Below are 16,183 nucleotides of genomic sequence, written 5' to 3'. Positions count from 1 at the left end.
CTACAAGTCCATCGTGGCCACTTGCCGCCTCTTCACCACAACACTAACCGACAAAGTGGCTACAAACCTAAGCTAGCTGACCCTAATTTACCCATGACCATCCATGCCGCAGCCAAACTTGAGTCACCTCTCCTCCAAGGAGCACTCATAAACGCCAGATCTCTGGTTGCCCACGCAACAGACATTGCTGACCTAACACTAAATGGCGATTTGTACTTCCTCGCTATAACGGAATCCTGGCTACATGACGCAGCAGGACCTGCGCGTATGCTAGCAATCCCTAACGGTTATACGATAGCTAGACAAGACAGAGATGAAACTCGAGGCAGAGGCATCGCTATTATAGCTAGATCTAGCCTATCCTTGAGACTAGCCTCCCCACAAATCACTCATTCTTGTGAAGTTCTTACTGCCAAACCTTCCCTAACTAAGTCCCAGTCACTTACTATCCATGTAATATACAGACAGCCTAGCCCACTTGGGACATTTGAGGAGCAAATCTACAGTCTACTATCCAACAACCTTAAAACAATCACCCAAGTGCTATTACTAGGTGATTTCAATTTAGGATTTAACGATCCTACTGACAAGTACGCCCTCAAATTATTTAATATCCTCACAGAATTAGGCCTGGCACAAAAAATTAATGAACCTGACCACAACAAAGGGAGAACCCTAGACTGGGTAGCCGACTACAACTGCATGGCCACCATCACCTCTATCACACCGCAACTGTGGACAGACCACTCCCTTGTGTCGTTCACACTATCAACTATTAGACCACCTCCGTTGACCTTACCTATTGCCCCCCCCTTTGCCCAACAAGGAATAAAAAGAATATCACAGTGGACAATGTGATCCCTGCCATTCTACCCACCCTAAACTCACTAGCCGACAACCTAGACCCGGTACCCGGGTCCAAGAATATAACAAAATGATGCTTACCACACTAGACAAAATTGCTCCAATCAAACTTAGACCGAGTAAACCTAAATCTCATCTAAATAAATGGTTCACCCCCCAGTTAAAGGACTTATGTCTTCTAAAACGGAAATGCGAAACTACCTGGAGACTACTCCCATCCAATGACAACAAATCTAAGCTAGCCAAAATATCTTTGCAAAACAAAAATGAAATTTGCATGGCAAAACGAAATTCCTATAACGAACACATTGCCAAAGCAAACTCTAGTACGAAGGAATTATTCACCATACTAAAAGAGCTAGAGTCTCCGATTCCCATACCTGACAGTTGCATCAAAAATAAGACATGATGTTCAGAGATCCAAAATGCACTATCTAATAAAATAATCACTCTCCAAAATAAAATTACCCAAAAAAAGACTCTTTGAAGTCACTACCACAAACAAATAACCTTACCCTTTCCAGTGTAACTCCCACTGACCAGACTGCTAGATTCCACTTCTCTAAAGTATCTATACTAGAGGTAGAGAAAGTCATCCTATCGCTCAAGCCGTCCAATTGCAAAGGCGAACTCTGCCCTGCTCAGATTATAAAGGATGTGGCGAGAGATCTTGCACCATTCATTTCTAAACTGATCAATGCCTCCTTCGCATCTGGCACTATTCCCTCTAATCTGAAACAATCTTGGGTACTCCCACTCTTAAAGAAGCAATCCCTAGACCCACTCATTCCTACTAATTACCGCCCCATCACGACGGTACCATTCTTACTTAAAATACTTGACAATGTTGCATATACCCAGATCCAAACATTTCTAGAACTGCATAAGCTCCTAGGACTAAGACAATCTGGTTTTCGTCCACTACATGGTACGGAAGCAGCCCTCATCGACCTAATAACACAGGTTGATGAGCTGAGAGATAAAGGGAAAACCACCCTCCTCCTACTGCTGGATCTCTCAGCTGCATTCGACCTAGTGGATCAGAAGGTCCTCTGTAATCCCTTGGACTCAGCAGCGCACTTTTCTACAGAGGCCATCAGATGGATAGAATCATTCTTGAGTGACAGAACTATGAGGGTCCTGTGTCTCCCCCACATTATACAATATATTCACCAAGCTTTTGTTCGATGATCTGGACCTTCTGGATATCACCTACATATATGCAGCTGATAATCAGATTCTCCTCACACTTTCGGGAGATTATGGCAAGGATTTAGTATTGGTGAATAGAGTGTATCTCATCATCCAGGCATGGATGGCTACCCATGGTCTATGCCTGAATGATGATAAGACAGAACTCATAATTCTGGGTACCCACCATAACCTCAAGAAATTAGGCCAGGAATACTCAGCATTCACCATCGATGGAAACACCATCAGGGTAGCCAAGGAGGTCTTGACTCTACTATGTCCCTTGACAAACAGGTGAAATCTCTGGCCTCTACCACTTCTTACACCTGTAACCTCATCAGGGCAGGCAGACCTTTCCTCTCTAATGACAGCTGTATGATCCTGGCCAGAGCACTAATACTCTCCAGGTTAGATTATTGTAATGCTCTTTACAGTGGCGTCAATACGGCCATTATCCAGAGGCTACAAACACTCCAAAACAACGCCTTAAGAGCTGCACTAGGTGTAAATAAAAGAGAAAATATCTCTGCAACTAGACGCCATTACAAGTGGCTCTCCACCCACAATACAATTCTACTAAAAATGGTCTCCCTTACCCACAAAGCATTAAACAATGCTGCCCCTAGTTATCTTGCAGACAGACTACACAGAAAAACGTCCATTAGACCCACCAGAGCCAGTAACACAGACTGCCTCAATGTACCAAGTACCGACTCACTAAGATTGGCGGCAATAGCTTTCTGGGGATAGCATCCAAACTATGGAACTCCTTGCCTCACCAGCTCAGAGTAGATCAAAGGTACTTACTTCTTAGAAGTAAGTACATTAACATGCTCAATTCAACTGACTACTAATATGTACCATTGTACTAGCCCTACCCAGAATGTCCTAACCGTGACTTCCATCACACTGTAACTAGGATTTTTTACCTACCTACCCCTCCTGCCCATAACCTGTTCTAACCTGTATATCTGTATATATGTCTTACTGTGAATATACCTGTTGTTATATATGCCACACTGTAACCATAACTGTAACTATGTAATTTTTTTTTTAATCTCTTTACTGCTGCGCCCTGTTACCTCTGGGTTTGGTGCGCATTAGAAATCAATAAACAAATAAACAAACAAAGAAGGCTACGGGGAGGAAGACCCCCAAAACAGTGACAGTCCAGGTGGCAAAGAACTACAGGAGGCCATATGACTATGCGGAGGATGGGGAAGACGAGAATGTGGTATTTCTGTCCTGCAGCGGCACAAGTAGCACGGTGCCTTAAGCGGAAGCCCGGGGATCGGAGTATGACTCCCCACGGAGAACAGTTTGATCCAGGAATATTTTGATACCAAAATGGGTCACTGAACCTCAAGTGGTATGCGGACTGGAATGCACCTCAGGTTGCTGTGATTTCCTAGGTGATAGTGGTGTGCGGACTGGAATGTGCCATAGTTTTGGGCCCGCGTAGAGGGTCGTTGTTTTGATGTTTGTTTTGGTTTTGTTATAATAAAGCAGGAGTGTTGTGTATTGCCCATTTAACTGTCAGCGTATTGCCCTTTCATGACTCTTCTTAATAAAAGGGGCTCTGCTGGCATGTGAGGGGCACTGCAGCAGAGCTCTTGGAAGTGGCAACTCTGACTCTGTGTTATTATTGTGTGGGTTGCATTGTGACCACTGTATCTGAGTCCGGTGATCCGGACCCAGCAGGGTGCACCCTGCGGTCTGTCCCCTGCATGCCCGCAGCTCCTTTGGTAACACTGGGTGATCCTGGTATCCGGTGCGACCCGCCCGGGTCTCTACGGGCGGATAGCCACACCCATTACAGAAACCCAGCAGCGTCAGGTGCCAGATCCCATCAGTCGTGAAAACTGACCTGCGACAGCATGTATCCGACACCGCCAGAGGACATGGGGACCGCATGGGGACAACTTTGCATGAGGAATGCCTCATGCCAATGCATCCAGCAGATGCTAATTGTACCTCATCAGGGCGCTAGTATTTTAATTTGCTGAAATAATGCAGGCCTCTTAATAACATACTATTTTTCATTTGCAGCAACTGTCTCAACGATCTAAAGTATATGCGCTCCTTGGATATACTTATTGCAGCAGTTTCTACTCCACTAACTGCAGTTTCTCTTCCAGTTTGCTCTTTTTATTTGGAGCATTTGGCGTCATTTCCCCTTTTAAATCAGCATAGATTGCTTCCAAAATATTGTAATTGCTTTTTATATTGCATTCATTTATCTCTGGGAAGCTCCTGTTTTATTTCTAGAGTAGAAGTGTATTGACGGATAGTTTAATCTCCATCATAAATTAGATGTCAGAGGATCGGCTCCAGCTATTTTAAGAAATGTTGGTGATTGGTTGGGAAACAATGATGCCCAATAATTGCTTTCAGCGATATATATCATTTTTCTCTAATCAGAAAATGCACATTCTTGATTGTCATTTGTGTAGGGGGAGCCCTTTTCTGTAGGGTTCATCACTGAGGTTTCAACATTTTGCTGTCGTTAACGTATGTTTATATGTGGCTCTGACAGCGCCATGTTCGTGATAAGAAACTGCTCTGCTAGTCATTGGATATGAGTTTCAGGAAATAACGTAGAAAGGTAGAGTGGTCACACAAGGGCAATCAGACCTCTGTGGTAGCCCCCAAAACTCTCACTGTGTGTGTGCTGTGCGTGTTCCAAGTTGTTAACCGTGTTAAGCGTGTGAGTTGAGAGCTATGCTGTGTGCTTTGGTAACTCGATTTCCACTTCATATGTGATATTGATGGTCACGTTATTCCAGTAAACTCTTAATGCTAATTGAAAGCTAGGCATACCTTCTCCGACTTACCACACTGATGAGCTGTGCCAAGGAGACTTGCAGTTGTATGGATACCAACTGTGAGTTGTTAGCAGCGGGCCGAATGAGCTTGTTGTACCTGTCATGGCTCAGAAGGGCGTCCATCAGCCTCTCTTCCGCATCAGCAGCACGGTTTCCTGCAAAACAAAACCCCGTGAAACTGAAACAAGATGGCTGCTCCTAACATGCCTAGGTCAAAGTGGAAAACATTATATGCTGATGTTTGACTAATGCAAACGTCATGGTTCGACAAATGCATCGGTCAGCGGGAGAGGTAGGAACATGCAAAATTCTAAAAGATCATTTTCATGCGGGGCTGTCATATGCACAGGGCGTGTGCGAACATCGCATTCATACAGGGCGCTGTTTCCATACTAGGGGTGTCACGGTATTAGTTTTATGACAGTACAATAACCTTCTTGCCAAATGACGGTATATCATGGTTATCGGGGTATAGCAGGTGGAGTTAACTAATCTTAACAAATATTTTCTAAAAGGTCATACATTGTCAGATTTATCATCACAAACAAAACCAGGCACCCAGGGCCAGAATTGGGCTTTTCAATATACTTTCCACTGAAATGCCACCCCTTGCTTCCACCAAACTCAAACACACGTGTGGAGAGGAGGGGGGGGGGGGAGCCCTGCTGCGACTGGCAAAGCAAACTGAATGGCTTTTCTTAAGTGGTCATTTAGGCTTTTAGCCCCCCCACTGGCTACTGGTGAAGATGAACATGTTGCCATTTTGATAACCTGCATGCCACAGATCAATGGAGTCTGATGGTAGTATACGCTTGTGCGCATATACACAAACACGCACTCTCTCTTTACTTTACAGCCTTTAGTTTACTTGCGGGCCAATTGGTGTTCAGTAATCACGGACATGTTACACCTTGGTATGGCAGCAGGGAATACCCACAGAGATGAGTACATTTCGCAGTGTGACTTATTATATGTAAATTCAATGATGGAACCAGGGAAATCCCCCATTGTCAACTTTAGCCATTATAAATATATAAACCTCAAAGCCGCCAACCCAAAATAAACCCTTTTCCTTCTTGGCACTGTATTTATTCTTCCTATTGCTAACATATTGATTTTGTGTCAGGCATGTGTGGTTTATGGAATGGCATTTAAAAATTGCTCCAACTGAAACTACTTGGCAGACGGCACATCCAACACTGCAAGACCAAGACTGCACAGCACTTGCTTACTGCAGCCTTTCCAAATCAGATTGAAAAGCACACTGAACGGTATGAATGGTATACCGGTATAAACAATGTGACGGTTATTATTGTTCAATTAAGTGGTTCGCGGTATCCTTAACGGTATACCGTAATACCGTTACATCCCTATTCCATACTGAAGCCATTGGAGTGGTCCCATGCAGGCAGCAGCAGATTTGGAAATTAATGTACCGTTTGTTGGCAGATCCCCTTGTGTGTACCTGGAAAATGTAGATTTTAGTAGCAGATTCGACAAAATGTAGGTATTTACCAAAAAGGCCACACAACTCCTCCAAATTAGGTATTTTCCAGACCATCATGTTTGCCTGATGAACGTTTATTCCGTCATGAAATAGTATCACGATGCCGGATAAAACATGCCATGCCGCCCTCATGCCCAAACCATACATTGGGATTATTGCCAAAACGCAATCCAATTAGAGTGCATTTACTCCCATCTTTAAAACTGCCACAATAAAAAAAATCCGATGTGTAGGGCCTGATGCTGTTGCTGTGCTGCACCCTACCTTTTCCCGCTCTACAGTCCCCACCAGCGTCCATGAACTCTGGCCCAGTACTGTACTGCATTGTTTGCTCTGCCACTTCAGTAGTTAATACTCCTTGGTGGGACTGTTCTGTAATATTTGGCATCCCATACCGATCCGGTATCCCCTGTCTTCGGCTGTCTTCGTAGATCGCAGACCAAAGTAGGAGAGTTCCGAGCCTCGGTATGGGATATCAAATGTTGCACAACGCCGTCATAACGCACGAGTTCCATATTGTCCAGTCAGAGGAGTATTCAGCATTGCCAGAGAGGCTGGGGGGACAACCACGGTGAAACTCCTGCTACTTTCCCCTCAAATGCAGTGCACGCAATTCCAGGTTGTCTCATTCGCGCCCACAAACCACCCACCCCTGCCCCAATCAATTTCTTAGTAACATTACTAGTGGCATCTCACATTTTAACACAACAAAAAAAAAACGGCAGAATCATTACAAATGCAGGGAACTCATCTATTAGAGATCTGTCCAGGCGCTCTGGGGCAAAATACATGCACATCAACTAATTTGCATATGGATTGCATCAACAGACATTACTTCACAGAAAGAACATCACAAGGAGCATCATCAGTCTTTGATACTTGGAGGCAGAATGCAAGTGACTTTAGAATACGTTGTCATAAGCAAGCCAAGTGGCAAATAATTCTGTGATGCCTAAATACCTAAATTGCACTATTATATATGGAGCAAGTCAGGCTTTTTTTAAAAAAAGTAACACCATCATATATTAACACATAAGCTTTGAAGTGAATCACTTACAGAGCTGCAGATAAGACACAGTCTGATTTCATGATCTGCCCAGGATCACACACTTTGGTTGATAGTGAAACCGGGATGGAGACATTTTAAGCAACTGAGCACATCTTCACAGATTTAGTTTGTTCAGATATTTATTAATGTTTCTCTTTGCATTTCATGTGCTGAAATAATACTTTATTTATATCAATGCCTTGGAAGCAAAGCACATTACATAACAAACTTCCCTTTCATTATTAACTTTACACTATACATCATTATAGAAATATGTTGAACAATAAGAGGATGGATTTGGTTTTATTCTCCCCTCCCTGCAGGCAAAGTCACAATAGCATCATGCAGATTAATGTGAGCCTAACAAATCCCCCTTGGGTAAAGTCATAGTCATTATTTCATAAAGCCTGCAGCATTATGCAACCTTCTAACACCTGATCACTCCCTGCCATGCACATTTCTAAAGGGACAAAAGTCCCTGCTAATAGTACCCCTCCCTCTCAATAGTGCCTAATGGCTCACATTGAAATGCTCTGTTGACACAAAGCAACTTGCAAGCCCCTCTGCTGCTGCCCTCAGCTCCTTGGAAAATTGTCCTGCCAGAGGTTTCAGAAAGGGTAAGGTGTCCTGCTGCCAGGACAATTACTGTGCTGAGCAGGAATTACTTAGCACACATTGTCCTGCCAGCAGGACACCTTTCTCTTTGGGCACCCTCATTGAGGTGCCGAACGGGAAGGGTGGCCCACTGACGAAAGTCCCGGTCAGGCTCTAAAAAGAGCCTGTGGGGTGGCTGCGTGCCCCCCCCAACTCCTGGCTCGGTACGCCACTTTTACTTGATCAATCAGCTGAACTGCATTGAGTTAAATGAAACTCAGTTGGTTATATGGCTATCTGTAGCTTAAAAAAATCACAGCTGCCAACACTTTGTGGGTTATTTGGTTATTAGTAGCTGAATAAATCACAGCTGCCAACAGTGATGGAATTGGGTACACAAACTACACTTGGAAATTGAAAAAATACTCCTGAATACTACCTCCGTAGGGAAATGTACCCGATAGATGGGTTCACTGTAGAGGGTGTTGTGTAGCGGTGCAGTCATCAAGGCAGGCACGTAAAACACATACAAATAATATTTCATTTTACAGGGTTGACTTGAAACGCAGACAAATCACACAATAAATGAGAATGACAATATATATATTACACATCTCATAGCATAGTGCTAGCATTTGTGGTGTTTCCCTTTTAAGGACATGCATTGCCCCTCTAAGGATGTCAAGAGAGGATTAGAGTTAAAGTCTACCCTTGTTCTAGGCCTTTGACTCTAATCCTCTCTTGACATTCCTCTCTACACCCTTTAGAGTCAGGCCCCCTCACAAAAAAGAGGGTCTCGCCCCATTTTTCTCGCACCCTCTAAGGATGTGTCATGACAGCCTCATACCTGACTGGAAGAAGGAGCCTCCGCATGCATGTGCACTACCACGGTGGTAGACTAAATGTAATGGCACTCTGTCTCTGTGTCTCACTGTGTAGGGCCTGCAGGCCTACCCCTTGTGATCACAGGCCTGCAGCCCTGTTAGTCTGGGTGTGGTGTGGGTGTGCCAGACCAGCATGTGTAACAGGGTGCCTCCAGGCCACTGGCCCTCTGTGTGATTGCAGAGCAGCTGCTTGTCCGGGAGCCACAGCAGCTGCGGTCTTGTTGCGTGACCACGACGATCAGGGTGATCCCTGCCACATTAATTTTGTGTTGGTGCCCCGAGCACCTGTTGGGCTGGCCCATAGTCACAGTGCACAGAAATTATGTACTTCCCTCCCCAATTCAAGGGATAGTTCAAGCAGAGCGTTGTTAAATGTTACCCCTCAAAAACAAGGGGATACCAAATATTACAACCCTATATTAGCCATTATATTAGGTATCCCCTTCAAAGAAAGGATGGACTGGCTTCCAGAAGCTGTCACAGTGAAGGCCTATGATGTACTCCCCTCCCCAATGCAAGGGATAGTTCAAACAGAGCATTGTTAAATGTTACCCCTCAAAATCAAGGGGATACCAAATATTACAACACTATATGAGCTGTAATATTTGGTATCCCCTTCAAAAAAAGGATGAGATGGCTTCCAGAAGCTGTCACAGTGCAGGCTTATGATGTACTCCCCTCCCCAATGAAATGGATAGTTCAAGCAGTGCTTTGTTAAATGTTACCCCTCAACATAAAGGGGATACCAAATATTACAACCCTATATTAGCCATTATATTTGGTATCCCTTTCAAAAAAAGGATGGGATGGCTTCCAGAAGCTGTCACAGTGAAGGCTTATGATGTACTCCCCTCCCCAATGCAAGGGATAGTTCAAGCAGTGCGTTGTTAAATGTTACCCCTCAAAATCAAGGGGATACCAATCAGTTTTCGGGTCCCAAGATGGCCGCCGGCAGTGGAAGTCGCGTCTGAACCGCGCTCCCGCCAGGCCACCACTATTGAAGAACTTCATCAAGCTTATCCCAAGAATAAAGGAGCTGCTAACTCACCCACCACTCCCGTGCAGCACCGAGTGCTGGAGCGGAACGAAAATTCCCCCGCAGGACCCCCAGGCAGACACGGGCGACGCAGATTACGGATCCCCCTCCCCAATCGTGGGTGATCCGGGAGGGCCTGTGGGTGTTTTAGCCAGGATTTTAACGCGCGCCGGGGCGGGGGAGAGAGCGTTCGCCCCTCGCACTTTCACCCGTGGGAGAAGGGAAAGCTGGACTGATGCTGGGGGGCTTGAGGCTCGTGCCCCAGAAAATTAATATCAGGAACCGTGTGACTGGAGAGAGTACGCTCGCCCTCCGGACTCCCACCGGCGGAAGCGGTGAACGTTGGCCGGTCGCTGGTGGGCCCGGAGCACGGGCACCGTGAGCATAGGAGCCGCTCACTCACCTGCTTACACACCCGGCCCATCGGAGCAGCTCCGGGCACAGGAGCGCATCAAGATCTCTCCTGCAGGACCCCCAGGGCTGCCGCGGCTGGCATGAACCACGGGTCTCCCCCCCCATCGAGGGAGATCCAAAAAACATCTGGGAGTGCTGGCCGGCGATCTGGGCAGGACAGCAGGCTGCAAGCCATCAGATTCGGAGAGCGGGCCCTGAGGGGCTCTTTCAGTGCACCACAGACACTGATGCAGGTGTGGGGGTCGTGGCTGGGGGGCGAGAAGGGCCTGAGAGACTGCTCCCCCAGGCACACCAGTGCAGGCTGCAGCGGGAGTGTTATTCGGGCACACGAGTCCGGGTGCCGGAGGACGCGACGGATGACAGGCCTGAGGAGGAGGCACCATCATCGAGCGGAAGGCTGGAGGGCATCGCCGGCGCGAAGGACGGAAGGCGCAACAGCTACAGGTGAGCGCGCCGGCGGAGGTGCCCCCTGTCCTGCCCCCACAACGAGAGGGCCTGGTGGGGAACCCACATTGGACAGAAGGAGCAATAGTTAAAGGTGGGCGCGCCGGCGGAGGTGCCCCTCTACCTGCCCCTACAATGCAAGGGCCTGGTGGGGAGCCCGCATAGCAGGCAATAAGCAGCGGACAGGGGTGCGGAGACCCCCCTTCGTCCGGCCCTACCCCAATTGCATAATACAATCAAATAAGGGAAGGGGGCGCAGTGTATTGGATGGGCGTATAAGAACAGCTTCATACTAATGGGTACGCCCCACTAATAGGCAGTTAACAGAACAATCAACCAATACAGTGCTGCAGAGGCCGCGCCTCGGGGATGGGGGCGAAGGACCACTACAACTCCATGGTTGAGGGCGCCGCCGTGACCGCTCTCTCATAGGTCCCTTGGAAACATCTAGAGGTGCCGTTGGATGTATAGTATTGGGGGGAGATGTCACGAGCAAAGGGGAAGGGCGGAGCATCTCAACCGGGCCAGCAACCTTCCAAACAGGACACAAATCTACTTCAAATGTGGTCGTCAGATACCACGCCATCTGCAAAGGACAGGGGGATGGGAGATTCCTCAGCAGAAACCACCCCCATGAGCCAGGGCGCCCTTCCCCCAACAAAGGACGACATGCACGCCTGGTTTGTGGAATTACAAGACAAGTTCATGTCTACAGTCCAAGATCAATTTGTAGCAATGAAGAACAAACTCAAGCAGGCAGTCCAGGAAGTGAAAACAGAGGTGGCCAAGCTAGAGGAGAGAACGGACACTCTTGAGAAAATAGTGCAAAATGTGGAAGACGAGGCGAGACAGAACAGTGAAACATAAGAGCACCTGATCAGGCTGACCCATAATCTAGAAATTCAGTGCGAAGACTTGGAAAATCGGTCTCGTAGATCGAATATTCGTATCAAGGGTATGCCTGAGTCAGTCTTAGATAAAGATCTCGAGAGAGCAGTCCAAGAAGTTTTTAGAGACATTATAGAAGCGCAAGGAACGGAATGCATTGCGATCGACGGGTGCACAGGGTGGGCCCGAGAAGAACAGGTGCCCCGGGGGAAAGACCAAGGGATGTACTGGCGGCCCCAGCGTCATATCCACAGAAGGAGAACATCCTCAGAAGAGCGAGGCAACTGGACCATATAAGGATGAATGGGGAGGAAATACAGCTATATCAGGATTTGGCTGCAGCGACACTCTTAAAGAGGAGACAAATGGCCCCACTGGTGAGGGTGCTGGTGGAAAAAGAGTTAAAATACAAATGGACATTTCCTTTCGGACTGTTGTTCGAGTGGGAAGGAAAACAGCACAGAGTGACCACCAGTGAGGAAGGACTACAAATAATGGACCTGCAATTGGAAGAGGCAGATCCGAGGACTGGCAGGATCAGAGGAGACCCACTTAAAAGGCAGAGAGGATGGGAAATAGTGTGGAAAAAAAAAGAGGCAGAATGGGAGGGGCAACGCAGGGCCCCCGGAAGGGAAGTAGAAGGGAATCCTGGGCTGGATACGACCGATCGAACTCAGATAAGAGCGGTGGGGAGATGTGACTAGACGGGAATACTCGGCTTGACAGACATGTGGCGGCCCGGCAGGGATTAAGGAAGGGATAGTATCATCCAGGTGATAGGATGAAGTGGGGTTTAGGAATCCCCGCAAAGTTAATCTCGAGATACGAGAGAGCAAGGAGCGATAGGGGAAACGCCCTAGCAACCATAGGTGCCTGGGCCCTCCTCAGGAACAATGTTTGGGTTACGTTAGTAGTTTGGGGATTGTTGGGGGGAAGGGGGGGGTTGGGGAGGGAGACACCCCGGAGGGGAGGAGAGACCACCACAAGCAGGACAGATAGCAGTCAAGTTCGGCTAGATGCGATGGGGAAGCTCAGAATCTTTTCAATGAACGTGAGGGGGTTGAATTTGCAGGTAAAGAGGAGGAAAATGGAGGCTTTGCTCAAAAGGGAGAGGGCGGACATCCTGCTTCTTCAGGAGACGCATATAAAAGCCCAAGACAGAAAGAAGGTGAATCTTAGAGGGTATACGGTTTGGGCGCAAGAAAATGCTGGGGATAAACGGGCGGGAGTGATGATTGCGGCCAGAGGGGGGCTGGGGGCAGTCAATTTGGAGACGCAGGTGGATGGTGAAGGGAGATTTGCTTTCGCAAATGTTACAATAGAGGGCCTCCAACTTACCCTGGCGTCGATATACGCACCTAACTCAGGGCAAGACGGATTCCTCCGGAATGTGCTGGAGAGACTGGAAAGATTTGCCAAGGGGGAAGTGATTCTGGGAGGAGATTTCAATATGGCCTGGCAGCCGGGGTTGGATAGGAGTGGGGCAAGGAACCAAGGACAGGGGGCCCCGTCCAAACAACTTAAGCACAAGATGGAGCAGCTAGCACTGCGCGACGCATGGCGGGAGATGAGGGATCGAGCAAGTGGCTTTACGCACTTTTCGCACATGCATAACTCCATGTCTAGAATTGATTACCTTTGGGTGTCGGTGGGACTAGTTGGGAAGATACAAGGAATAGAAGTGGGCTCCATAGCCTTATCAGATCATGCTCATCTATGGCTGGACATTGAGACCCCCGCAGGGGGCAGAGGACTATGGAGGTGGAGGTTACCACTCGATATCCTTATGGACCAGGTGTTGGGTGAAACAATTGGGGACAAAATCAAAGAATACTTCGAATTAAATGATACAGATGAGGTCCCTCTTGAGACAGTGTGGGAAGCCTTTAAGACAGTGATAAGGGGGCATATGATTGCCCTAAAAGTCACCCGGGACAGGCAGACGCAAGACTGGGAGAGGACTCTGGAGAAGAAAATAACTGACATTCAAGGCGAACTGGTGGCTCATCCCACTTGAAGCCTCAAGATGGCTCTGAAGCATGTACAAGGACAACTGGACATGCTCCGCAACAAAAAGGCAATGAAATCCCTCCTGTATTTAAAACAAAGATACTACATCAAAGCCAATAAGGCAGACAAATATTTGGCAAGACAGCTCAGAGAAAAAAAGAAATCGTTGACGATCCTGACTATCACAGATGCACAGGGCAGGTCACAAACCCGCAATAAGGACATCGGGAAGACCTTTCAGGCCTTCTACCAGGAGCTCTATGTATCAGAACACCCGGATGAAGAAAAGCAAAGTGGTTACCTCCAGTCTCTTCCCGTTCCAACAATATCGGAGGTTGACAAAGCGAAGCTGGAATCACGGATCACTGAAGAAGTCCGGAAAGCAATAGCAGCCCTCCCAAACGCGAAGGCCCCAGGTCCCGACGGGTTTATGGCCCCCTTTTATAAAAAATACGTAGATATCCTCACTTCAGTTTTAACAAGACTGATGAACACGTTCAAAGATAGAGGAAATATAACCCCTTCCATGAACGAAGCAAAAGTACTAGTTTTCCATAAACGGGGCAAGGACCCCACCCTTCCAGGCTCATATCGCCCTATTGCCTTGATAAATTTAGACGCAAAAATCTACACCAGAGTGTTGGCCTCCAGATTATCACCCCTTCTCCCAACCCTGATAAACACAGACCAATCGGGTTTCATTCCGGGTAGACAAACGCACGACAATCTAAGGAGAATAGTCCACCTGGTAGAAAAAATTGGCATTACCCAAACACCCGCAATACTCCTTACGTTGGATGCCGAAAAGGCCTTTGACCGCGTTGAATGGTCCTTCCTCTTCAAAATACTTAAACACATGGGGTTTGGAGAACAGTTTATTAACATGGTTAAGGCCAACTACAATACCCCTTCCATTAGAATGGCAATAAATGGGGAAGTCACGGAGAGGGTAGAGATTTCACGAGGAACCAAACAGGGATGCCCTCTTTCCCCACTCCTATACGCCATATTCTTGGAGCCCCTACTAATCAAAATCAGGGAGTCGGTACGGGTTAAGGGGATAGAGATGGTGGGTAGACAACACAAAGTCATAGCTTATGCAGATGATATGCTATTGGCCTTAGAGGACCCTGGGAACTCTCTCCCGCAAGCTCTGAAGGAGTTAGAGACATTCGGCGAGATATCTGGCCTCAAAATAAACAGGAACAAATCAGAGATTCTGGTCTTAGCCGGGGAAAAGGGGTTGCTGAAAGAGGAGGCGGGCTCGCTGGGTCTTAAAATGGCAGAGGAGGGTATTAAGTACCTAGGCGTGATACTCCCGCACAAAGTAGACAATATATACAAGAGCAACTACCCACAGCTGTTGGCCAGAGTCAAGAAGGACCTAGATAGATCATACCCATTAAGGGTCTCATGGTGGGGCAGAATCCAAGCAATCAGAATGAATGTACTCCCTCGGTTGCTATACTTTTTCCATGCCCTGCCTATATCAGTCCCAAACTCCTTTTTTAAAGCGCTATCAAAGGCCATCTCAACCTATGTATGGAGTGGGAAGCCTCCTAGGGTAGCCGGAGCCGTTCTTACGGCCCCAACCAGGTTAGGTGGAATGTCACTTCACCATTTCAGGAAATGCTTTCAGGCAACACAACTATGGGTCTTAAGGGAATGGTTGGGGGATGACCAACGATCAGTTTGGGTGACGCACGACAGGGTGGTTGCCAGGACCCCATTAGAGGATCTACCATGGAAGAGTAAACAGCATCGACACCCGAATCTATGCATTAGTGAGGTTATGAAAACTACCTTAGATGCCTTGGATGCACAAACTAAGAGGGGATTATGACCACCCCCCGGCCCCGTTCACACCCATAGGCCGGAACCCGCAGTTTCCCCCAGGACTGGAATCAGGGGCATTTGCTAAATGGGAGGCTGCGGGCTGCAGGAAGATAGGAGAAATGATCCAAGACAAGAAACTAAGCACATTCGCGCAATGTAAAAAACTATGGGGCCTGGCGGAGGCAGACAGATACGGATATGAGCAAATCAAACACTGGCTCAGCACACCAGAAGTCTTACAGGGCGCCTCAAGGGACCTGACCGCCTTTGAAAGATTCCTAATCACCAACTCGGGAGAGAAGAAGCTGGTGTCAACGCTTTATCACTTTAGAAATACACAAGAAGAGGATATCAAATGGACATACATGAGGAGATGGGAAGGCACACTGGGGGAACAGAGATCTAGACAAGAATGGGCGGACTTTTGGGCGGGTATTCCAAGACTTACCTGAGCAATCCAAATTAGGGAAATGTGGCTCAAAGTCGTCATACAATGGCATTATACACCTGAGAGGCTTAAATCCATGTTTCCGGAAACATCAGATCGCTGTTGGAGGGGATGCCCAGAATCGGGCACCTGGAGACATATTTGGCGGGACTGCCGAGGGGTCAAGGGCTTTTGGAAGGAAGTGCAATCAGAAG

The 16,183-nt window shown here is 47.4% G+C and overlaps 1 protein-coding gene across 2 annotated transcripts in view; it reads right to left on the bottom strand.

Moving 5' to 3' along the window:
* The window catches only part of CHRNB4 (cholinergic receptor nicotinic beta 4 subunit), a 602,031-nt gene that overhangs the window by 377,277 nt on the left and 208,571 nt on the right, over positions 1-16,183 (bottom strand). For both annotated transcript variants that reach the window (XM_069624421.1, XM_069624422.1), the window contains exon 2: positions 4,890-5,035. In XM_069624421.1, coding sequence (XP_069480522.1) covers positions 4,890-5,035 — 146 coding nt within the window. The remainder of the gene's footprint in view (positions 1-4,889; positions 5,036-16,183) is intronic.

The sequence above is a fragment of the Ambystoma mexicanum genome, chromosome 11, assembly GCF_040938575.1.
Source record: "Ambystoma mexicanum isolate Mex_15411 chromosome 11, UKY_AmexF1_1, whole genome shotgun sequence".
NCBI lineage: Eukaryota > Metazoa > Chordata > Amphibia > Caudata > Ambystomatidae > Ambystoma > Ambystoma mexicanum.
Note: the sequence above shows the minus strand (reverse complement) of the source record. Positions and strands in the feature narration are given on the sequence as shown.